Source organism: Somniosus microcephalus, chromosome 15 (assembly GCF_052327205.1).
Source record: "Somniosus microcephalus isolate GS21.2 chromosome 15, FLI_Smic_1.0, whole genome shotgun sequence".
NCBI classification, from domain to species: Eukaryota; Metazoa; Chordata; class Chondrichthyes; order Squaliformes; family Somniosidae; genus Somniosus; species Somniosus microcephalus.
This window is the reverse complement of record NC_141001.1, coordinates 54641593-54666514: the sequence shown is the minus strand read 5'-3', so window position 1 is coordinate 54666514 and position 24922 is coordinate 54641593. Positions and strand designations below refer to the sequence as shown.

At 46.6% G+C, this 24922-nt stretch overlaps 1 protein-coding gene across 3 annotated transcripts in view; it reads right to left on the bottom strand.

Annotated features, from left to right (window-relative positions):
• The window catches only part of LOC147106739 (cytosolic 5'-nucleotidase 1A), an 86659-nt gene that overhangs the window by 13714 nt on the left and 48023 nt on the right, over window positions 1-24922 (bottom strand). For all 3 annotated transcript variants that reach the window (XM_086007814.1, XM_086007815.1, XM_086007816.1), the window contains exons 5-7: window positions 12401-12530; window positions 10402-10524; window positions 9670-9848 (exon numbers count right to left, since the gene is read on the bottom strand). In XM_086007814.1, coding sequence (XP_085863940.1) covers window positions 9670-9848; window positions 10402-10524; window positions 12401-12530 — 432 coding nt within the window. The remainder of the gene's footprint in view (window positions 1-9669; window positions 9849-10401; window positions 10525-12400; window positions 12531-24922) is intronic.

The window sequence follows — 24922 nt, the reverse complement described above, 5'->3', positions numbered from 1 at the left end:
AAGAGTGCAACAGAAAATGGTAAAAAGACAAAGTTAAAAGCTCTATATCTGAATGCACGCAGCATTTGTAACAAGATAGGTGAATTGATGGCACAAACAGATACAAATGGGTACGATCTGATCGCCATTACAGAGACGTGGTTGCAAGGTGACCTGGGCTGGGAACTGAATATTCCAGGGTATTTGACAATTCGGAAGGATAGACAGAAAGGAAAGGGAGGTGGGGTGGCTTTGTTGGTAAAGGATGGTATCAGTGCAGTGGTGAGGAGTGATATTGGCTCAGAAGATCAAGATGTAGAATCAGTTTGGGTGGAGATAAAAAATATTGGCCCTGAAATTAGGATCGGGTGCTTGCCGCACGTGCAAGCCCCCGATGTGCACTCACCCGGCGCGCCGACATCTGAAGCCCGGGCCTGCTTGCATTTCCTGTCACTGGCCCGGTTCAGATGTCGGCGCGATGTGCTTACCTGATCCAGCGGCGTAGTTAGTGCGATGTGCCGGCTGGGATCAGGTGAGCACTGTGCAGCCAATCAGGGGAGGGGAAACTCATTCATGAGTTTGACAGAAAGAGCTGTCAAACTCATGAAAACTCCTGGCCCCAAAACACTACTTAAACCTGAAAAAAAATTAAAAAAAACATTGCACTACTTAAGTGAACAATAAAGAACTCTGAAAAACTATTTTAAACAATAATTTGAATTTTTTTTTTTTATAAAATCGGGGCTAAAACTAAACTTGCCTTACTGTAAATTCTTTAAAAATAACAAACCTGTGGGAAAAAAATGTCTCAATTGTACTAAAAGCCCACTTACCTGAAAAACTAAGAACTTACGTGTGGTTTTTCTATGTGTAAAGACCGGAGGCCTTTACACACGCGCAACCCTGAAAAAAAAAGGAATTTCACTGCGCACGCGTTGCCTGTGCAGTCGCGCACGTTCTGCCTCTTAACCCCTTGGGTCAGAGGATAGGAAATGCCGGTTTTCAGCGCATGCGCTGTGCATGCTGAAAACCGGCAATTCCTCTGGGCACACGCGTGAGTACCCCGTCCTTACTCACGCGTTGTGCCCAGAATTACTGGGCCATTAAGGGGAAACGGTCTCTGGTGGGCATAGTCTACAGGCCCCCGAACAGTAGCAATACTGTTGGACAGAGTATAAATCAACAAATAATGGAGGCCTGTAAAAAAGATACGGTAATAATTATGGGTGATTTTAATCTCCATATTGATTGGACAAATCAAATTGGCCATGGTAGCCTTGAGGAGGAGTTCATAGAGTGCATCCGGGATGGTTTCCTAGAACAACATGTAATGAAACCAACCAGGGAGCAGGCTATCTTGGATCTGGTACTGTGTAATGAGACAATGAATAAATGATCTCAGAGTAAAGGATCCTCTAGGAAAGAGTGATCATAACGTGGTTGAATTTCAAATTCAGTTGGAGGGTGAGAAAGTTGTCTCTCAAACCAGTGTCCTGATCTTAAACAAAGGCAATTACAATGGCATAAGGGCAGAACTGGCTAAAGTGGACTTGAAAAATAAATTAAAGGATAAGACAGTTGAAATGCAGTGGCGGACATTTAAGGAGATATTTCATAACTCTCAACAAAAATATATTCCAGTGAGAAAGATTTTAAGAGAAAGGAGCACCATCCGTGGCTAACTAACGAAGTAAAGGATGGTATCAAATTGAAAACGAAGGCATACAATGTTGCCAAGATTGGTGGGAGATCAGAGGATTGGGAAATTTTTAAAAACCAGCAAAGGATGACTAAAAAATAATGAGAGAGATGAATTATGAGAGTAAACTGGTAAGAAATATTAAAACAGATAGTAAGAGCTTCTACAGGTATATAAAAAGGAAGAGTAGCTAAAGTAAATGTTGGTCCCTTAGAGGATGAGACTGGGGAATTAATAATGGGGAACGGGGAAATGGCAGAGACTCTGAACAAATATTTTGTATCTGTCTTCACGGTAGAAGACACTAACAACATCCCAATAATGGATAATCAAGGGGCCATAGGGAGGGGGGAACTAAAGACAATCACTATCACTAAGGAAATAGTACTTGGTAAAATAATGGGACTAAAAGACGACAAGTCCCCTGGACCAGATGGCCTGCATCCCAGGGTCTTAAAAGAAGTGGCTGCAGAGATAGTGGATGCATTGGTTGCAATATACCAAAATTCCCTGGACTCTGGAGAGGTCCCAGCGGATTGGAAAACTGCAAATGCAACACCCCTATTTAAGAAAGGAGGGAGACAGAAAGCAGGAAACTATAGACCAGTTAGCCTAACATCTGTCACTGGGAAAATGCTGGAGTCCTTCATTAAGGAAGCAGTAGCAGGGCATTTGGAAAATCATAATGCAGTCAAGCAGAGTCAGCATGGTTTAATGAAAGGGAAATCATGTTTGACAAATTTGCTGGAGTAGTTTGAGGATGTAACGAGCAGGGTGGACAAAGGTGAGCCAGTGGATGTGGTGTATTTGGATTTCCAGAAGGCATTTGATAAGGTGCCACATAAAAGGTTACTGCATAAGATAAGAGCTCACGGAGTTGGGGGTAATATATTAGCATGGATGGATAGAGAATTGGCTAACTAACAGAAAGCAGAGAGTCGGGATAAATGGGTCATTTTCCGCTTGGCAAACGGTAACTAGTGGGGTGCCACAGGGATCGGTGCTGGGGCCTCAACTATTTAAAATCTACATTAATGAATTGGATGAAGGGACCGAATGTAATGTAGCCAAGTTTGCGGATGATACAAAGATGAGTGGGAAAGCAAGTTGTGTAGAGTACTCAAAGAATCTGCAAAGGGATATAGACAGGCTAAGTGAGTGGGCAAACATTGGCAGATGGAGTATAATGTGGGAAAGTGCGAGGTTATCCACTTTGGCAGGAAAAATAAAAAAGCAAATTATTATTTAAATGGAGAGAGATTACAAAATGCTACAGTTCAGAGGGACCTGGGGGTCCTTGTGCATGAAACACAAGTTAGCATGCAGGTACAGCAAGTAATCAAAAAGGCAAATGGAATGTTGGCCTTTATTTCAAGGGGTTTGGAGTATAAAAGCAGGGAAGTCCTGCTACAACTGTACAGGGTATTGGTGAGACCACACCTTGAGTACTGTGTACAGTTTTGGTCTCCTTATTTAAGGAAGGATAAGCTTGCATTGGAGGCAGTTCAGAGACGATTCACTAGGTTAATTCCAGAGATGAGGGGGTTGACTTACGAGGAAAGGTTGAGCAGGTTGGGCCTATACTCATTGGAATTTAGAAGAATGAGAGGTGATCTTATTGAAATATATAAGATACTGAGGAGGCTCGACAAGGTAGATGCAGAGAGGATGTTTCCCCTCGTGGGGAAATCTAGAACTCGGGGGCATAGTTTCAGAACAAAGGGTTGGCCTTTTAGAACTGAGATGAGGAGGAATTTCTTCTCTCAGAGGGTCATAAATTTGTGGAATTCTCTGCCGCAGAGAGCTGTGGAGGCTGGGTCATTAAATACATTTAAGGTGGAGAGAGAGAGAGATTTTTGCAAGATAAGGGAGTGAAGGGTTATGGGGAGCGGGCAGGGAAGTGGCTTTGAGCCCAAGATCAGCCATGATCTTATTAAATGGCGGAGCAGGCGTGAGGGGCCAAGTGACCTATTCCTGCTCCTATTTCTTATGTTCTTTCTTGTTACTGTTGGCCCCACTTGCACTCTCTTGGGTGAGATAGGCTGAGGTTCAGCAAAAATATGAAATATGGTTAGAAGACCTGACCTACAATAATTGCACACTGTCCCTTTATGACAGAAGCATCTCAATCCACAATATTCTCTTGTATGCACTTCAGAGGCCGGTGTCGGGAGTGGCAGGAGAGTACAGTAAGTATTTAAACTCACTTTCGCGGGCATTTTTTCAGAGACTTACCAATCTCTCAGACCGGTGGCAGCGTTCCAGAGCCACGTCACGATTCAAAAAGTGACGCAGGAAAGAGGAAGCAGCTGATTGGGTGAGTACGGCCAGGTGAGTATTTATACTGCTCTATAGTTTCACAGTTAAGGTTAATAGTTTATAAAGTTTAGAAGGTCTCAATTTTGTGGTTATAGTTTCTAAGGTCTCTGTTGTGTAGCGGGGAGTGCAAGTAAACAAGGGCCCTTGAGTATATCATTTAATTGTTGTGTAATTAATGGTATTGATTTGATTTAATTTAATTTAAATTAATTAAAGGGTAAGTCATGGCAGCACAGCTCGGCCCCATGGCTGCTCATCCTGCACTATGTGGGAAATCAGGGACACTTCCTGTGTCCCTGACGACAATGTGTGCAGGAAGTGTATCCAGCTGCAGCTACTGGCAGACCGCATTGCGGTGCTGGAGCAGCGAATGGATACATACTGGAGCATTCATGATGCTGAGGACGTCGTGGATAGCATGTTTAATGAGTTGGTCACACCGCAGGTAAAGCCTGCACAAGCAGGAAGGGAATGGGTGACGACCAGGCAGAGTAGTAGGCGCAGGCAGGTAGTGCAGGGGTTCCCTGTGGCCATTCCCCCTCTCAAACAGATATACTGCTTTGGATATTGTTGAGGAGGATGGCTTATCGGGGGAAGGCAGCAGCAAGCAACTTCTTGGCACCATGGTTGGTTCTGCTGCACAGGACGGGAGGAAAAAGAGCAGGAAAGCTATAGTGATAGGGGATTCTATTGCAAGGGGAATCGATAGGCGTTTCTGCGGCCGCAAACGAGACTCCAGGATGGTTTGATGCCTCCCTGGTGCAAGGGTCAAGGATGTCTCGGAGCGACTGCAGGGCATATTGGAGGGAACGGGTGAACAGCCAGTTGTCGTGGTGCATATAGGTTAAAACGATATAGGTAAAAAATGGGATGAGGTCCTAAAAGCTGAATATAGCGAGTTAGGAGATAAATTAAAAAATAGGACCTCAAAGTTAGTAATCTCAGGATTGCTACCAGTGCCACGTGCTAGTCAGAGTAGAAATAGAAGGATATTTCAGATGAATACATGGCTAGAGGAATGGTGCAAGGGGGAGGCAATCAAATTCCTGGGACATTGGAATTGGTTCTGGGGGAGGTGGGACCAGTACAAACTGGACGGTTTGCACCTGGGCAGGACCAGGACCGATGTCCTAGGAGTAGTGTTCGCTAGTGCTGTTGGGGAGGGTTTAAACTAAAATGGCAGGGGGTTGGGAACATGTGCAGGGAGACAGAGGAAAGGGAAGCAAGGATAGAAGCAAAAGACAGGAAGGAGAAAAGCAAAAGTAGAAGTCAGAGGCCTAGAAATTCATTAAGGCGCTGCCAGCTTTGCGCCCAGTTAACGCCTAAAGGGTGAGTTTGCGCCAAAAATGAGTTTGCGCAGATATTCAGCGCAGCGGTATTGGCGGCGGTAGCCGTTAGCGCTGCGCCGGCACCGATGACGTCATCGGTGTGCGCAGTGCCCCGGTTCCGCCCCGAAACCGCGCCAATCCCCATATTTAGTTGCGGCCGCCTCCTCCGAAGCGGCCGCAAACAGCGACCAGAAAACGGGGCCGTCCTGCTGCCTTAGTGGGGCGCTTTAAAGCGGAAGGTGCAGCCGGCCGCTTTTGCGGCGGCAGCCTGCCCGCACCTCCTTCCCCGGCCTCCTCCACCCCCCCAGCATTGCCGGCTGCTTTCCGTAGTGCCGGGCTGATTTGCCGGCACTATCCAGCGGCGATCTCCCCGTTGCAGGCAGCTCCCCCTTAAGAGAAGGAGGAGGCCTGCAGTACCGCAGCCTGCTGCTGCGCAGCGCCTGGCGCAGCGGCGCCAAGTGCGGTGATATTCAGTGTCAGCGCACCAAGCGGAGGCAGGCACACCCTGGTATAGCGCCTGCTTCCGAATTGGGGCGCTAACAATGAATATCTGGCGATCGCTATAGGCTTCCCGCCCAGCGCTAACTTTTGGGCGCTAGCCAGCTGGCGGGGCCATAGTGAATTTCTAGGCCAGAGAAATCAAGGGTGTAAATCAAACAGGGCCACAGTAAACAATAATTCTAAAAGGTCTAAGAGTGTTTAAAAAACAAGCCTGAAGGCTTTGTGTCTTAATGCGAGGAGCATTCGTAATAAGGTGGATGAATTAGCTGCACAAATAGATGTAAACGGATATGATACAATTGGGATTACGGAGACATGGCTCCAGGGTGACCAAGGCTAGGAATTCAACATCCAGGGGTATTCAATATTCAGGAAGGACAGGCAAAAAGGAAAATGAGGTGGGTTAGCATTGCTGGTTAAAGAGGAGATTAACACAATAGTAAGGAAGGATATTAGCTCTGATGATGTGCAATCTGTATGGGTAGAGCTGAGAAATACCAAAGGGCAGAAAACGTTAGTGGGAGTTGTATACAGACCCCCAAACAGTAATGCTGAGGTTGGCGATGGCATTAAACGGGAAATTAGAGACGCGTGCAATAAGGGCACTGCAGTTATCATGGGTGACTTTAATCTACATATAGATTGGGCTAACCAAATTAGTAACAATACTGTGGAGGAGGAATTCCTGGGGTGTTTACGGGATGGTTTCCTGGACCAATTTGTTGAGGAACCAACTAGAGATCAGGCCATCTTAGACTGGGTATTATGTAATGAGAAAGGATTAATTAGCAATCTTGTTGTGTGAGGCCCCTTGGGGAGGAACGATCATAATATTCTTCATTAAGATGGAGAGTGAAGTAGTTGACTCAGAGACTAGGGTACTGAATTTAAATAAAGGAAACTACGATGGTATGAGGCGCGAGTTGGCTAGGATGGATTGGGGAACGTTACTTAAAGGGTTGACGGTGGATAGGCAATGGCAAACATTTAAAGATTGCATGGATGAACTACAGAATTTGTTCATCCCTGTTTGGCATAAAAATAAAACAAAAAAGGTGGCTCAACCGTGGCTAACAAGGGAAATTAGGGATAGCATAAGATCCAAGGAGAGGACATATAAATTGGCAAGAAAAAGCAGCAAACCAGAGGATTGGGAGCAGTTTAAGATTCGGCAAAGGAGCACAAAGGGATTAATTAAGAGGGGGAAATAGGGTATGAGAGTAAGCTTTCAGGGAACATAAAAACTGACTGTAAAAGCTTCTATAGATATGTGAAGAGAAAAAGATTGGTGAAGTCAAGCGTAGGTCCCTTGCAGACAGAATCAGGGGAATTTCTAATTGGGGACAAAGAAATGGCAGACCAACTAAATACATACTTTGGTTCTGTCTTCACAAAGGAGGGCACAAATAACCTCCCAGAGATGTCGGGGAACATAGGGTCTAATGAGAGGGAGGAACTAAATGAAATCAGTATTTGTAGGGAAATGGTGTTCGGGAAATTGACGGGATTGAAGGCCGATAAATCCCCAGGGCCTGATAATCTACATCATAGGGTACTTAAGGAAGTGGCCCTAGAAATAGTAGATGCATTGCTGGTCATCTTCCAAAATTCTATAGACTCTGGAACAGTTCCCATGGATTCGAGGGTAGCTAATGTAATCCCACTATTTAAAAAAGGTGGTAGACAGAAAACGGGGAATTATAGACCGGTAAGCCTGACATCGGTAGTGGGTAAAATGCTAGAGTCCATTATAAAAGATACAATCGCAGAGCACTTGGAAAACAGTGACAGGATCAGACAAAGTCAACATGGATTTACAAAAGGTAAATCATGCTTGACTAATCTACTGGAATTTTTTGAGGATGTAACTGGTAGAATAGATAAAGGAGAACCATTGGATGTGGTGTATTTGGACTTTCAGAAGGCTTTCGATAAGGTCCCGCATAAGAGATTAGCGTGCAAAGTTAAAGCACATGGGATTGATGGTAAGGTACTGATCTGGATAGAGAACTGGTTGGCAGACAGGAAGCAAAGAGTTGGAATAAACGGGTCTTTTTCTGAGTGGCAGGCAGTGACTAGTGGGGTACCGCAGGGATTGGTGCTAGGACCCCAGTTATTCACAATATATATTAATGATCCAGACGAGGGAACTAGATGTAATATCTCCAAGTTTGCAGACAACACAAAGCTGAGTGGGCGTGTGTGCTGTGAGAAGGATGCAGAGAAACTCCAGTATGATTTGGACAGGTTGGGTGGTTGGGCAGATGCATGGCAAATGCAGTATAATGTGGATAAATGCGAGGTTATCCATTTTGGTGGCAAAAACAGGAAGGCAGATTATTATCTGAACAGCAATAGATTGGGAAAAGGGGAAGTGCAATGAGACCCGAGTGTCCTTGTGCACCAGTCGCTGAAGGTAAGCATGCAGATGCAGCAGGCGGTTAAGGCGGCAAATGGTATGTTGGCCTTCATAGCGAGAGGATTCGAATACAGGAGCAAGGATGTCTTGCTGCAGTTGTACATGGCCTTGGTGAGACCACACCTTGAGTATTGTGTGCAGTTTTGGTTGCCTTGTCTGAGGAAGGATGTTCTTGCCATGGAGGGAGTGCAGCGAAGATTCACCAGACTGATACCTGGGATGGCAGGAATGACGTTATGAAGAGAGATTGTGTCGATTAGGCTTATATTCGCTAGAGTTTAGAAGAATGAGAGGGGATCTCATTGAAACTTATAAAATTCTAACAGGACTAGTCAGACTAGATGCAGGTAGGATGTTCGCGATGGCGGGGGAGTCCAGAACCAGGGGTCACAGTCTAAGGATAAGGGGTAAGCCATTTAGGACTGAGATGAGGAGGAATTTCTTCACCCAGAGAGTGGTGAAGCTGTGGAATTCTCTAGCACAGAAGGCAGTTGAGGCCAATTCATTAAATATATCCAAGAAGGAGTCAGATATATTTCTTAAGGCTAAAGGGATCAAGGGATATGGGGAGAAAGCAGGGACAGGGTACTGAATTTGGATGATTAGCCATGATCGCATTAAATGGTGGAACAGGCTCGAGGGGCCGAATGGCCCACTCCTGCTCCTAGCTTCTATCTTTCTATGTTAGTGAATTTGTAAATGCAAACATTTTTTTTTTTTTTTTTTTTTTTTTACAGATTTGTTAAAACTAACAGAGAAAAGAAAATATTAGTGAGTTGAAATACACACTGTACACAGCAAAGTAATAATACAAGTTGGGAGGCATTTACATCCCATTCCAGCTTTCTCTGCATGTGACCCTTGACAGATCCACTTCTCCATTCACTGCCTGCCTGACTGTGGGTGTTGATCAAAGTTGGGATGCATCATTGTTTGTTCTCCTTCTCACCAGTGAAAGAAAATGCTATTTGGAGGCAGGGCTATTCCTAAAGAGCATAGAGCAAGTGAAAGGAGTCCATTTGTAATTTCAACAGAATGATCTATCCTATTGTTTTGTCCCTCAACCCCCTGTGGGGAGGTGCACACCCTCCACTCAGAAACTGCCCGGACAGCACGTTTGAAATCAGACACCAGCACAATACACAGAAGAGCGCCAAGATAAAGTATAAACCTCACGCGGAAAGATCACGAGACCTCTGTGCCAGTTACTACTATTGATGTAACAGGCAAATCTCCCAATTGCACTTTTCCATTACCCTGTCTGGAGAACTGCAGTTGCTAGGTTTGCCTGAAACATCGGGTTTTGGGAATCAGCAAAGGTGCTTCAGGATGACATGCAAGGTTTAAATGTGAATTACAGAGGAGGTGGCTAATAAACTGTGAACATCATGCAACAATTTCTGACTGGATAATATAAACCTTACTTCTCCAATAGGAACATGCTCCAGGTTCTTCTCATACTTGATGACCTCATCCAGGCCCTTCTCTCTGAATACAACATCAGTCTCATCTGAGAACAACACCGAGTCCCCATCAAATGCCACCTTTAGTTGATCCTTTGTGGTGTTACTATCTTGCTGAATCATTAGAGCTGCAGGAATGCCTGTGGGGGAAAAAAACTTATATCTTAATTCATATATGAATTGCATGATCATATTTATGAGGTTAGCGGATCTCAGCTGCACGATTATAATTGGGCTTTATGACTCTGAGCTCGAGTGAAGAAATTGAGGTTAGCCAGGTATCCCTCATTCCCCAGAAAGAGTTGTTCAGGTGAGTGACACATACCCCAGGAGAGTCCGCATGGGAAATGAGGGTACTTATGCATTTCCCCTAGGATACACTTCATTTCTGTCTGCAAAAACTGTTCTGGGTACCCCTCATGCCCTGCATAATCCCCTGTGAGTATCTCAATTCCCTGTACAAGCCACTCAGTCCCCTTCTCTGGTTGTCTCTCAATCCCATGCAATCCTCTCAATGATATCCCACATTCTTCTATGCAATTCCTCTTCCAGATACCTCATTACCTAAGAAATCCAGCCTCGAATACCCATTAACTCCCACTCAATTCCTCGGCTGAAATTTCAGGTGCAATGCCCCCAAGGAGCCCTTCTTTCTCTGTGTTACGCAGAAGCTCTACAAATCAGGACACTTACTTTTTTTCAGTGCATTGCAAACAGCAGATTCACATGCTGAAAGGAACAGCTTCACATCATGTGATTGTAGGTACTTTGAAGGATCTTTTCCATTTAGAAAGCAAAATCTGCTAATGTCCAAACCTAGAAGGGAAATACAAGATGTAGGCTTATATCAACAATCTGGACCAAAACGAGCTGCACTTTCAGGGTGGGACACTGCTGTTGTCTGCTAAATCTTCTACCCATTCCTACTTTGGTGTCAGCTGTGGCTCAGTTGGTAGCACTCTCGCCTGAGTCGAATGGTTGTGGGTTCAAGTCCCACCATGAGCACAAAATCTAGGCTGACACTCCAGTGCAGTACTGAGGGAGTGCTGCACCGTTGGAGGTGCCGTCTTTCAAGTGAGACATTAAACCAAGTCTGCCCTATCAGGTGGATGTAAAAGATTCGAAGAAGAGCAGGTGAGTCCTTCCCAGTATCCTGGACAACATTTATCCCTCAACATACATTACTAAACCAGGTCATTTATTTAATTGCTGCTTGTGGAATCTTGCTGTGCGCAAATTGGCTGCCATGTTTCTTACATTACGACAGTAACTACATTTCAAAAAAATTTAATTGGCTGTAAAGCACTTTGGGACGTCCTGAGGTCGTGAAAGGCGTTATATAAATGCAAGATGTTTCTTTACTTCCTTTCTTTACTGTCCAATAAAGATGGAGAGTTCTATTAGCAGAAGTATTCCATGTGGTGACACAGCCGATGACTAGTGAAACTCTGCTTAGAGATGCCTGGATTCCAACATCAGTCGAGGTTAGTTGTTAAACTCCTATTTCTCTGGTCCAGAGCTCCACTAGGCTACTTACAGTTGCTAAAAAGTTAACCATGCTGGTTCCAAGAATGTGTCAGACTGGTGTTAGTTGGGTCAGACCATAATGTAGCCACCACATTGCTAAAGGCTCTATTTGCCATATCTTGCCATAAAGATACAGCGCATTCAAAGAATTACAGTATTAAATGCACATGTTAGTGCCTAACTCATAAGCAGAACATTAGCTTCACTATCAGTGCATTGGCATGAGAGAGCCTGCAGCTAAAGCGTGTACATGTTGCAGTGGAAGTTTCTTACTTTTAGTTTGTTTGAACCAGTTGTATTAGTGCTGCACTTCTTGTAGAAGGGAGCACTTGTCAGGAACTGGTAGGGGAAGCCCGATGCCACTATTAGTTCAAACAAAATAAGAATCTTTTTACAGTATCACTGTCATCTGCACCTGGCAAGACACTTCCCCATGTTGGTACTGAATGCACAATTACCCTGGATAAAGAGAAGTGTTTTGCAAGATGATGATATTATCACACTACCAATGCTTTAGTTGATCTCAGCCAAGTTGGGCAACTACAATTGACCTCAGCATCCCTGGGCTAGAAAGGGGAAAAGGATCACCAGCCTTCCTGTTCTTGATCTCTATCCAGTGATTCCAGTTGAAAAGTAAGCAACTTGTGAACATGATCAAGTTAGATGTGATACCCTCCAGAGCTGAATAGCTTGCCAACACTTGTGGTCTATGCTTGCACATGAAGAATGATACTGGGGGGGGGGCACCCATGCATGGTCATTGCCTCTGAAGAGAAGGGGTAAGAGAAAAGTAGAGGGAGAAAAACACAAAAAAATGGCTGATCTCACTAGCTATGAAGAGTGGATATATTGAGGGGGGGGGGGGCGGCGGGAGGGGAACGGGATCCCTTGACTAATACCAGCCCAGGGTGTTTGCTCCAGTCTTTTCAAAACAAAATCGATAAAGAGTAGTTCTGTAAATATGAATAAGTATTTAAAAGTAATAGTGAAGAGAATGAATGAATAAATAATTAATGGGAGAATATTTTTCATAAACAGGACTTATTTTCTTCTTTCCAACATGCAACAGTAGAGGTAAGTGTAGGATAAACTGCTAGAAGGTATGCAAGAATGAATACAGACGTGACCTGTCATGAACACCTCAGTTGTATATGTGCCAACTCACCATAATGATTTATACTATTAATGATCCGCACTCCGCCTTCAGCGCTGTGAGTTGACATAAGGATAACTTCAAAGAGCTGCTTTTCTTCAGGATTTCTCTCCAGCAACCTTTGATTTACCATCTGAACTGCCTGAAAGAGACAATGAATGAAATTAGGCTGCACTCAGAGAACTGAGGAGGGGAGAAGTGATCTTTCATCTATAAATTGCTGTTGCCATTAAACACTCAGATAGTTTTTAAGCATAAAAATAAAACTAGTATCTATAAATGGCTTATCACATCAAGATATCCTAAAGTGTTTCACAAAATGAAATAGTCTAAAATGCAATTCTTGTTGTTATGTAGGACAAGGTGGCAGCCATTGCAACATCCCATAACAACGAGATGAATTTTCAATTATTCTGTTTATTTTTGGTGGTACTTGTTAAGAGAATTCCCTGCTGTTCTTCAAATATTGTCAAGGGACCTTGAACCCAAACCACCGGAACAGGCAGGCAGGACCCCCAGTTTAACAGCTCATCCAAAGGTCGCCTCCTCCGAGAATACAACACTCCCACAGCGCTGCACTGGAGCATCCACCTGGATTATGAGCTTTAGGTCTGGTATAGGGCTCGAAGCAAACTGACAGTTGATAGCATTCTTGGCTCAAAGGTATTTGCTTTAAGAATCACAACCTTTTTCTTCACAAATATCATCAGGGTCAGCCATCTGCAGCACTAATTTCACCAAGCTGGTTTGTGGGTTTATATTCTGCTTCCAGGCCACATACCAGCTGCAGGAAAGGACAGGTGATCAACTGTTGGCTGCAGGAGACAAACAACAGTCAATGGCTATGTCATTTTGCAGTCTGTCACCACTTTTAATAAGCAACTGTTGCTAATCAGTGATAAAAGTCTTTGTCCCTGAGAAAGTCAATTCATTGATGTTTACTGTATCAAAACTAAGGATTTTGCAGACATCATAAGGGAGGTTGTTGCAGTTATGCAAATTGAAATAGAAAATTCAAAGCCATTTGTTCTACCTGCACCCACTGTGTTCAGTCCAGATAATTGAACATTTGTAGCTGTTAATATTTTTTGCTCAGTTCACTTGTACAATGTCTCTCACCCAAATTATATCCATATAAACTGCAACAGTCGATACATAATGGCAGCTCCCTGGATGGCTCAGTAATTAAGTGCAGTGCCTGGTGAATACAGATCAGGAAGGACCTAAGGTTGATCGCCAGTCTGATCGGAGTTGGCGGATCTCAATTGCAGCAGCAGTCGGGCGTTACAATTGGTCTCAAGATTCTAGGCTAGGAAGAGGAAAAATCAGCAAGAACTCCCATCCTGATTGCTAATCCATGCTGGAGAATGAGTGTGTATGGATGTCAAGTAAGGACTTCCAAGTCAATAGCCAACTCGCACATAAAGACTGGCCAATTGGGTGAGATACTGGAGCAAGCTGGCACCCATGGAATAGGGTTGCCAAAGCTCTAGGATTCCCCTGACGTCTCCAGGAATTAAAAGTTAATCTCCAGGACACCGCTCTGAGCAGCCCAGGAGAAAAATCACTGGGGCAATAAAAAAAAGTGTTTTTCTTTGAATTTCTTTGAACATTTTTGCTCATTAGTTAGAAAAACCTCAGACATGGGGAAAAAGGCTGTTTGACCAAGTCAGGAATGAAGAGTGCATTTCTTTTCGAATTGGCGTGGAAAGGCGATGTGCCGCAGGTATGGGCATGTTGGGTGACTTACGGCAGGAGTGTGGGAGCTGGAGTTAGGAGGTCATGTGATGATACCTCCAGGTATGTGTCTGACCAGAGTTGGCAACACTACCATAGAACCATATCCCAACAGGAGTCAAATCAACCCTTGCCTAGGGTTCTGACGAAAGGTTATCGACCTGAAACGTTAACTCTGCTTCTCTCTCCACAGATGCTGCCTGACCTGCTGAGTATTTCCAGCATTTTCTGTTTTTATTTCAGATTTCCTGCATCTGCAGTATTTTGCTTTTGCATGAGTCAAGACAGGTTTACATAAGAAATAGGAGCAGGAGTAGGCCATTTGGATCTTCGAGCCTGCTCCGCCATTCAATAAGATCTTGGCTGATCTTCTACCTCATCTCCACTTTCCTGCACTGTCTCCATATCCCTTGATTCTCTTAATATTCAAAAATCTATCGAACTCTGTGTGGTAAACCACTGTTATACCTGCCTGTGTGGGTGTTTGTATTCCACTGTGTACATGTCTGTACATGCCTCGGCTGACTCCTCCCACGAGTCCAGGTATAAAGGTGACTGCTCCACAGTCCCTCTGTATTCTGGACTGGTCGACCACTCGAGGCACACCTTCATTCTCTTGTTAATAAAAGCCTGTTAGTTACTCGCTTAACCTCAGTCTTTTGAGTAATTGATAGCGCATCAATTTTATTAACAAGATTTTTTTATAATGGAGAAGATCCTCACACCAGCATGCCTGGACTTAGACCATCGGGAGGCGGACGCATCCACCAAGTTTGCTCACTGGCTTAGGTGCTTTGAAAGATTCCTGATCGCCTCCGCTGCAACGGTCAAATCGGATGAGGACAAACTGGATGTCCTGACCTCCAAAGTGAACCACCGAGCGTACTCGGTCATCCAGGACGCGACCTCGTACACGGCTGCTCTCAAGCTCCTCAAGGACCAGTACACGCGCCCAGTGAACGATGTGTACGCCAGGCACCTCCTGGGGAGTCGTAAACAACAACCTGGGGAATCGACCGAGGAATACCTTCAGGCACTGTCTGTGCTTGGCCGGGCCTGTGGTTGTAAGGATGTAAAGGCCGCCGTGTACACACAGGAACTTATCTGGGACGCTTTTGTAGCGGGCCACAGGTCCAATTACACCCGACAGCGACTGTTGGAGCAGAGTGACCTCGACCTCAACAAGGCCTCTGAACTCGCACTATCATTGGACGCAGCCTACCGGGGCATGGATGCCTACTCCTCTGCACCGTGGACGCCACGGGGAACGACAGCCTGGGACACGGTAGGACCGTCTCATAGCGCCATGCCACCACAGCCACATCCCAGCAACGGCCCAACTACCGCAGCAGTGTCCCAAGGCCAGAAATGCTACTTCTGTGGCCAGGCCAAACACCCCAGAGCGCGCTGCCCGGCGAAAAATGCGATCTGCTCGGGCTGCGGGAAGAAGGGACACTACGCCAGCGTCTGCAGGGCCAAAGCCACCCCAAACCCCAGCAGCGCCGCGTGTGGGCCGTGCGGGCCGCCATCTTGGGCCTCCCCAGCCATGTGTGAACCACCGGAACAGCAGCCATTTTGGACGCCTCCAGCCACATGGGGATCATGGACGCCGCCATCTTGGACGCCAGCCGGGACGCAGCAGGCCCCCAACACCGCCTCATCTGATACCCGCAGCGACACACCGACCCCTACGCTGGCCTCCGTTATGCTGGACCAAGCAAGACCGCACCAACTGGCCCGGTCCACAATGGACATTAAGGTAAATGGTCATGAAACAACCTGCCTTTTTGACTCTGGGAGCACGGAGAGCTTCATCCACCCCGACATGGTGCGGCGTTGCTCTCTCCCAGTCCTGCCTGCACACCAGCGGATTTCTATGGCCTCCGAGTCCCAGTCGGCGGACATTGGTGGCTACTGTGTGGTGACACTCTTAGTAGACGGGACTGTGTACGATAACTTTAAACTTCTGGTCCTGCCCCACCTCTGCGCTGCCGTTCTACTGGGGTTAGATTTTCAGTGCCACCTTAAAAGTGTTACGATGGCGTACGGTGGACCCCTCCCCCCACTCACAGTCCGCAGCCAGCAGCTTCCAAACTGCCCGCCGCGCACCAGGTGCAACCTCTCCACACTCAGAGTCACCCCCCCCCCCACTGTTTGCTAACCTCACCCCCGACTGTAAGCCCATCGCCACAAAGAGCAGGCGATACAGTGCCGGGGACAGGGTTTTCATTAAAACCGAAGTGGAGCGGCTCCTGAAGGAGGGGATTATTGCGGGCAGCACCAGCCCCTGGCGAGCCCAGGTTGTGGTCGTTAAGGCCGGCGAGAAGCAGCGCCTGGTCATCGACTACAGCCAGACAATAAATCGCTACACCCTGCTGGACGCTTACCCACTCCCCCGCATAGCTGATATGGTCAACCAGATCGCGCAGTACCGCGTCTTCTCGACCATTGACCTGAAATCAGCGTACCACCAGCTCCCTATCCGCCCTGAGGACCGCCAGTATACTGCCTTTGAGGCAAACGGCCGCCTCTATCACTTCCTTAGGGTTCCCTTTGGCGTCACCAACGGGGTCTCCGTCTTCCAAAGGGAGATGGACCGGATGGTCGATCAAAATGCGTTGCAGGCCACTTTCCCATATCTGGACAATGTGACCATCTGCGGCCATGACTTGCAGGACCATGACGCAAACCTCGAAAAATTCCTCTGCACCGCCCAACTCCTGAACCTGACGTATAACAAGGAGAAGTGCATATTCCGCACAACCCGCCTCGCCATCCTTGGCTGTGTTGTGGAACATGGAGTCATCGGTCCCGAGCCCGACCGGATGCGTCCCCTTATGGAACTCCCACTGCCCCACTGCCTAAAAGCTCTGAAGAGGTGCCTAGGGTTTTTCTCCTATTACGCCCAGTGGGTCCCCTACTATGCGGACAAGGCCCGTCCGCTGATCAAGTCCACCTCTTTTCCCTTGACGGCAGAGGCCCGCTTAGCCTTCCACCGTATCAAGGAAGACATTGCCAAAGCCACCATGCATGCAGTGGACGAATCCATCCCCTTCCAGGTGGAAAGCGACGCGTCCGACTTTGCCCTGGCCGCTACCCTTAATCAGGCGGGGAGACCCGTGGCCTTCTTTTCACGAACCCTCCAGGGCCCGGAGACCAGACACTCCGCTGTTGAGAAGGAGGCCCAGGCTATTGTGGAGGCTGTGCGTCATTGGAGGCACTACCTGGCCGGAAAACGATTTACCCTGCTCACTGACCAGCGTTCAGTTGCTTTCATGTTTAACAACAAGCAGAGGGGCAAAATCAAAAACGACAAGATCTTGAGGTGGAGAATCGAACTTTCCACCTACAATTACGAGATCTTGTGCCAGCCCGGGAAGCTCAATGAACCCCCGGATGCTCTATCGCGTGGCACCTGCGCCAGCGCGCAGATCGATAGACTGCGGGCCCTCCACAATGACCTCTGCCACCCGGGGGTCACCAGGTTCTTCCACTTCATCAAGGCCCGCAACCTGCCTTACTCCATTGAGGAGGTTAGGACCATGACCAGGAACTGTCAAGTCTGCGCTGAGTGCAAACCGCACTTTTATAGACCAGACAGGGCTCACCTGATAAAAGCCACTCGCCCCTTCGAGCGCCTGAGCGTTGATTTTAAAGGGCCTCTCCCCTCCTCCGACCGCAATGTGTACTTCCTCAACATCATTGATGAGTACTCCCGTTTCCCGTTCGCCATCCCCTGCCCGGACATGACCAGTGCCACGGTCATTAAATGTCTGAACGACCTCTTCACCCTGTTCGGTTTCCCCAGCTATATCCATAGCGACCGGGGCTCATCGTTTATGAGCGACGAACTCCGCCAGTACCTGCTTGCTAGGGGTATTGCCACAAGCAGGACCACCAGTTACAACCCCCGGGGGAACGGACAGGTGGAAAGAGAGAATGCGACAGTTTGGAAGGCCGCCCTGCTAGCCTTAAAGTCTAGGGGCCTTCCGACCTCCCGCTGGCAGGATGTGCTCCCCGATGCGCTCCACTCTATTCGGTCACTGCTCTGCACTGCCACTAACGCCACCCCTCATGAGAAAATGTTTGTCTTCCCAAGGAAGTCCACATCGGGGACATCGCTACCGCCATGGCTGACGTCCCCAGGGCCGGTCCTACTGAGAAGACACGTGAGGACCCATAAAACGGACCCCCTGGTCGAGAGGGTCGACCTCCTCCACGCCAACCCCCAGTATGCTTACATTGCGTACCCGGACGGGTGGAAGGACACAGTCTCCATACGAGACCTCGCACCCTCGGGGGCCCTAGTAACCCACTACCCACTACCACCCCCCCCCCCACGATCCAATATCCAACCCCAGCAGACGGCACGCCTGGGCCCCGCGACCCGCTCGACACCCACGAGGACTACACACCAGTGCCCCAGCCTACGCGGGACTCGACGCCGGAAGCTTCACTACCCCTGCCGTCGCCACGTCGATCACAGCGGCAGACAAGACCTCCGGAGAGACTCCAATACACAAACTTTTAATACACTTCACCTCGCCGGACTCATTTTTAAACAAGGGGTGAATGTGGTAAACCACTGTTATACCTGCCTGTGTGGGTGTTTGTATTCCACTGTGTACATGTCTGTACATGCCTCGGCTGACTCCTCCCACGAGTCCAGGTATAAAGGTGACTGCTCCACAGTCCCTCTGTACTCTGGACTGGTCGACCACTCGAGGCACACCTTCATTCTCTTGTTAATAAAAGCCTGTTAGTTACTCGCTTAACCTCAGTCTTTTGAGTAATTGATAGCGCATCACTCTGTCTTGAATATACTCAACAACTGAGCTTCCACAGCCCTCTGGGGTAGAGAATTCCAAAGATTTAGAACCTCCGAGTGAAGAAATTTCTCCTAATCTCAGTCATAAAGGGCCAACCCCTTATTCCGAGACTGTGACCCCTGGTTCTAGACTCCCCAGCCAGGGGAAACATCCTCCCTGCATCTACCCTGTCAAGCCCTGTAAGAATTTTGTATGTTTCAATGAGATCACCTCTCATTCTTCTAAACTCTAGAGAATATAGGCCTAGTCTACTTAATCTCTCCTCATAGCACAATCCCCCCATCCAAGGAATCAGTCTGGTGAACCTTCATTGCACTCCCGCTATGGCAAGTATATCCTTCCTTAGGTAAGGAGGTCAAAACTGTACACAATACTCCAGGTGTGGTCTCACCAGGGCCCAATATAATTGCAGTAAGATGTTTTTACTCTTGTACTCAAATCCTCTTGTAATAAAGGCCAAAATACCATTTGCTTTCCTAATTGCTTGCTGTACCTTCATGTTAACTTTCAGTGATTCGTGTACAAGGACACCCAGGTCCCTCTGCACACCAACATTTCCCAATCGCGCACCATTTAAAAAATACTCTGCTTTTCTATTTTTCCTACCAAAGTGGATAACTTCACATTTCTCCACATTATATTCCATTTGTCATGTTCTTGCCCACTCACTTAGCTTGTCTATATCCCCTTGAAGCCTCCTTGCATCTTCCTCACAACTTACATTCCCACCCAGCTTTGTATCATCAGCAAACTTGGATATATTACATTTGGTCCCCTCATCCAAATCATTGATATAGATTGTGAATAGCTGAGGCCCAAACACTGATCTTTGCGGTACCCCACTAGTTATAGCCTGCCAACCCGAAACTCAGTTTATTATCTGTTTTCTGTCTGTTAACCAATCCATGCTAGTATATTACCCCAATCCCATGAGCCCTAATTTTGTTTAATAACCTCTTGGTGGCACCTTATCGGATGCCTTCTGAAAATCCAAATACACCACATCCACTGGTTCCCCCGTATCTATTCTGCTAGTTACAACCTCAAAAAACTCTTAACAGATTCGTCAAACACAATTTCCCTTTCATAAATCCGTGTAGACTCTGCCCAATCCTATTATTTTTTTCTAAGTGCCCTGTTACCATGTCCTTAATAATAGATTCTAGCATTTTCCCTGCTACTGATGTCAGGCTAACTGGTCTGCAGTTCCCCCTTTTCTCTCTCCCTCCTTTCTTAAATAGTGGGGTTACATCTGCTACCTTCCAATCTACAGGAACCGTTCTAGAATCTATGAAATTTTGGAAAATGACAACCAATGCATCAACTATCTCTTTAGCCACCTCTTTGAAAACCCTAGGATGTAGGCCATCAGGTCCAGGGGATTCTCTAGTACAGTACTATTTTTTTTTACTAATACTAATTTCTTTCAGTTCCTCATTCTCGCCTGAGCCTTGGTTCTCCACTATTTCAGCAAAATCTTTTGCATCTTCTTCAGTGAAGACAGACACAAAGGGAGTGATTTTCTCAATGGGGAGCTTTTGGAAGCGGGACTCCCACTTGTCGGGTTACAGTCCCGCCTTCATCAACTTCTGGCCAACCCACGCTATTTTCCCTTGATTGATCTTGCTGGGAAAGCCGGTTGCAGAGAACATTCTCTGTAGTTTGATGAGGTCTTTGTTGTATCCGTGTGTTAATGGAGACACGGAATGCAGGAGTTGGTTTAACAGGTGTTTACTGAACAAAGTCTGGAGGTGAACTAAAAGATACAAGACACTATACAGGCTTATATAGCCCGAGTGGCCACTACCGGCATTACAGTACACAGGGGCTCTTAAAGGCACATACACCACAATTCCTCCCCTTTTAGACAACCAGTACATAACATTTTAAGTAATCATTAATTAACATGTTTACAAGAACAATAATCTACACATTTACTGCAGTTAATCAATTATAAGTCAGTCTCTCTGGAGGCTTCCTGACTCGGTCCGGATAACGCCTCGGTGGTGTAGTAGTTTTCGGTGGTGTAGTAGGTTCTTTTGGCAAGGTCGATTCGGCTTGAATGCCAGTGTCGGGTTCATCTGGTTCCAGTATCACCGGATCGGAGGTAGATACTATGGGTATCTCTGCTTCATCATTAGGCGTATAAAGTTGTGCTGTAGGTTGTCCTTTTTCGGATGACTCTATGATCTGGTCAGCATGGTGCCTTATTATGCTTTCTCCAATGTCCACGGTATACATCAGCGGTCCTAGTCGTGTGCAAATAGTTCCAGGCTGCCATTTCTCGGTACAGTAGTCCCGGGCCAAAACTTGTTGACCTATCTGGAAGGTTCTAGTTGGCCTTTCAGTCATGCCTTGAAATTGCCGATTCTCTACGTTCCTTCTGATGTTTGGCTTGATCAAATCCAGCCGGCATCTTAGTCTTCTATTGAAAAACATCATGGCGGGAGTTTGGTTTGTAACCACGTGTTGCATTCCTGTATGCAAACAAGAAGTTATCTACCTTATGCTGCAGATTTATGTCTTCATTACCCATGGCCTTTATGGCCTTCTTGAAGGTCTGGACAAACCTTTCAGCCAATCCATTGGTGGCGGGATGGTATGGGGCGGACATGTAGTGCTTAACCCCATTGTTTTTTAAGAACTTCCTGAATTCTTCGGACACAAATTGCGGTCCATTATCAGAACAGATCTGTTCAGGCAGCCCATTCCTAGCAAATATGGTCCTTAATACTGTGATGGTTTTTTCCGTGGTGGTGGAGGACATCTTTATTACCTCCGGCCACTTGGAGTGTGCATCAACCGCGATTAAGAACATTGAGTCCATAAATGGACCAGCAAAGTCGATGTGTACCCTTTGCCATGGAGATGAGGGCCACTCCCATGGATGTAGAGGGGCTTGTGGTGGGGCGTTTTGGACCTTCTGGCATCCTAGACAGCCCTTGGTCATTTCTTCAATGTCTCCATCGATACCTGGCCACCACACAAACGCTCTGGCTAGGTTCTTCATTTTCACTCCACCCAGATGGCCCTCGTGAAGCTCCTTTAGCACTTTATCCTGGAGTTTGGGTGGAATCACCACTCTGGATCCACACATCAAGGTTCCTCGGCACACTGACAGCTGTTCTCTTCTTTGCGAGAATGCTGGCAACAGTGGTTCGCCATGTGCTGGCCATCCCTTCACCGTTAAATCGTAGACTAGTGAGAGAGTCGGGTCATTTCTCGTTTCCTTTTCAATGGTAGAATTTGTTACTGGGAGACATTCCACTATGATTGAGTGGAACATCTCCACTGGGTCCACTGTAGGTGGCTCTTCTACCGTTGGCAACGGTAGACGCGATAAACCGTCAGCATTTCCATGCTGTTTTGATCCTTTGTATTCTATGTCATATTGGTGTGCCCCTAGGAAAAGGGACCATCTCTGTAGCCTTTGCGCTGTAATAATGGGAACGCCCTTTTTAGGGTTGAATATGGACACGAGGGGCTGATGGTCAGTCAACAAGGTAAATTTTTGTCCGTGTAGGTAATGGTTGAATTTCTTCACTCCCCATACCAGGCTGAGTGCTTCCCTGTCGATCTGGGCATAGTTACGCTCAGCTGAGTTCAATGAGCGTGACGCAAAAGCTATCGGCCGCTCCGAGCCATCAGGGAATCTATGCGATAATACCGCTCCTACGCCGTAAAGGGATGCATTGCACGCCAGTCTGATTGGCAGTGATGGGTTGTAATGAGCCAAAACTTCCTTGGACGTGATTAAGCCTTTGCATTTATGGAAGGCACGTTTACAGTCTTCGCTCCATTTCCAAATTACTCCCGTTTGTAGCAGTTCGTTAAGAGGGTGCAGAACAGTTGACAAGTTCGGTAAAAATTTATGATAGTAATTTATCAATCCCAGGAACGACCTTAATTGTGAGACATTTTCAGGTGCTGCGGCTTTTATGACCGCTTCAATTTTTTCAGGTGACTTATGCAACCCTTCTTCGTTAATTATGTGGCCACAATATGATATTTGTTTCTGGAAAAATTCGCACTTGGGGCGATTTGCTCGTAGGCCCCGTTCTCTCAGCCTAGTGAGCACCTGCTCCAAATTGGCAAGGTGCTCGTTGTCATTTTCTCCTGTTACAAGGATGTCGTCTAGGTAGCATTGAGTCCCCGGAATCCCTTGCAAGACTTGCTCCATAGCTCTTTGCCAGATAGCTGGAGCTGATGCTACTCCGAAAACCAGTCGATTGTACTGGTACAGGCCTTTGTGTGTGTTTATTGTGAGATACTTTTTAGAGGCCTCCTCAACCTCCATCTGTAGATATGCCTGTGCCAAGTCAATTTTGGTGAAACGGTTTCCCTCCGGATAGTGAGGCGAAAATATCTTCTATCCTCGGAAGAGGATACTGTACCGTGTGAAGGACTGGGTTTACAGTCACCTTGAAGTCCCCACAGATGCGAATTTTTCTCTGTTCTTCAGATTTATCATTATTCAACGTTTTCTTCATGACCGGGACGATGGGTGTTGCCCACTCGCTCCAATCTATCTTGGATAACACGCCTGCCTTTTCCAAATTCTCCAGCTCTGCCTCGGCTGCTGGACGAATTGCGTATGGCACCGGCCTTGCCTTAAAAAACTTGGGAATTGCCGCATCTTCCACTTTTATTGAGGCGGTGACGCCTTTCAAGGTTCCTAGTTCCTGTTGAAACACTTCTTTGGCGTTGGCCAAGATGTCTTTTAATCATTCAGGTATGACGTCGTCATCATTTTTTTTCTTACTGGTCACCGTCAGTGCCTGAATGGAGTGCGTCTAAACGTATCTTCCTGATCCATTCACGTCCCAACAGCGGTGGACCACCATCTTGCAGAATGTATAAATACAACTTCTGTATTTCCTTGCCGTTGTATACAACAGGCACCCTTATTTTCCCTCTGGGGTATACTTTCTGCCCCATATATGTTTTCAAGATAATGGATGTGTCTTTTAAAGGTATATGCGGAAATAGCCGCTCGTAATCCCGTCGACTTATGACAGTCAGAGCTGATCCTGTATCTAGCTCCATTTTAACTGGGGACCCCGCTATCGTGAGGGTAACCCAAATGGTCTGGTAATCTTCTTTGGCAATTACATTATGTAATTTGAGACAGATTAGTCTCTTGTTTCCGGAGTCGCTATCGCTCTTCTGGTCTTCGGAGCTACTGTCCGTCATCATTTGTACCTTTCTGTACTTGTACTTTTCCTTATTGATTTTTTTTCTGTCAGTGGATTTTTTGTTTCCAGATCGGCATACACGTGCAATGTGTCCCATCTTTCCGCATTGCCTGCATGCTTTGTCCTTGAACCAGCAGTCCCTCTGGTCATGGGTGGATCTGCCGCAGCGATAACATCTCTCAAAACCCTGTGTCATTTCATGGGTGCCGAAGTCCTGTGGCTTTTGCTGTATCTCTGCAGCTCCTCTTGCTGCTGCTTCGTATGATACAGCCACACTGAAAGCCTTGTCCAGTGTCAAATCTTTCTCAGAAAGTAGCCTTTTCTGTGTTCCTTCACTTAGGAGACCGCAGACGAATTTGTCTCGAAGAGAATCTGCCAGTCCTGCCCCAAATTGGCAGTGCTTTGACAGCTTCCTTAATTCGGTGAGGTAATCAGCGTTACTTTCATTCTTGTGCTGATTCCTCCTGAAGAATTTGAATCGTTCCGCTATCAGCAGCGGTGTTGGGTTTAAGTGCTCCTGTAGGGTATCAACAATCTCCTTAAAATTCTTGTCCATCGGTTTGGCTGGAGTGATTAAGTTTCGTAACAGCCCGTATGTCCTTGCGCCCATTAGATTTAGAAGTACCGATGCCTTTTTATCATCCTCTATTTCATTCGCTGTGCAATATACCTCCACTCTTTCCACATAAGTGGTCCAATCCTCCACATCGCTATCGAAAGCAGTAATATTGCCAGTCTTAGGCATCCTGAAAAAAAATGGCGCCTCCCGCGCT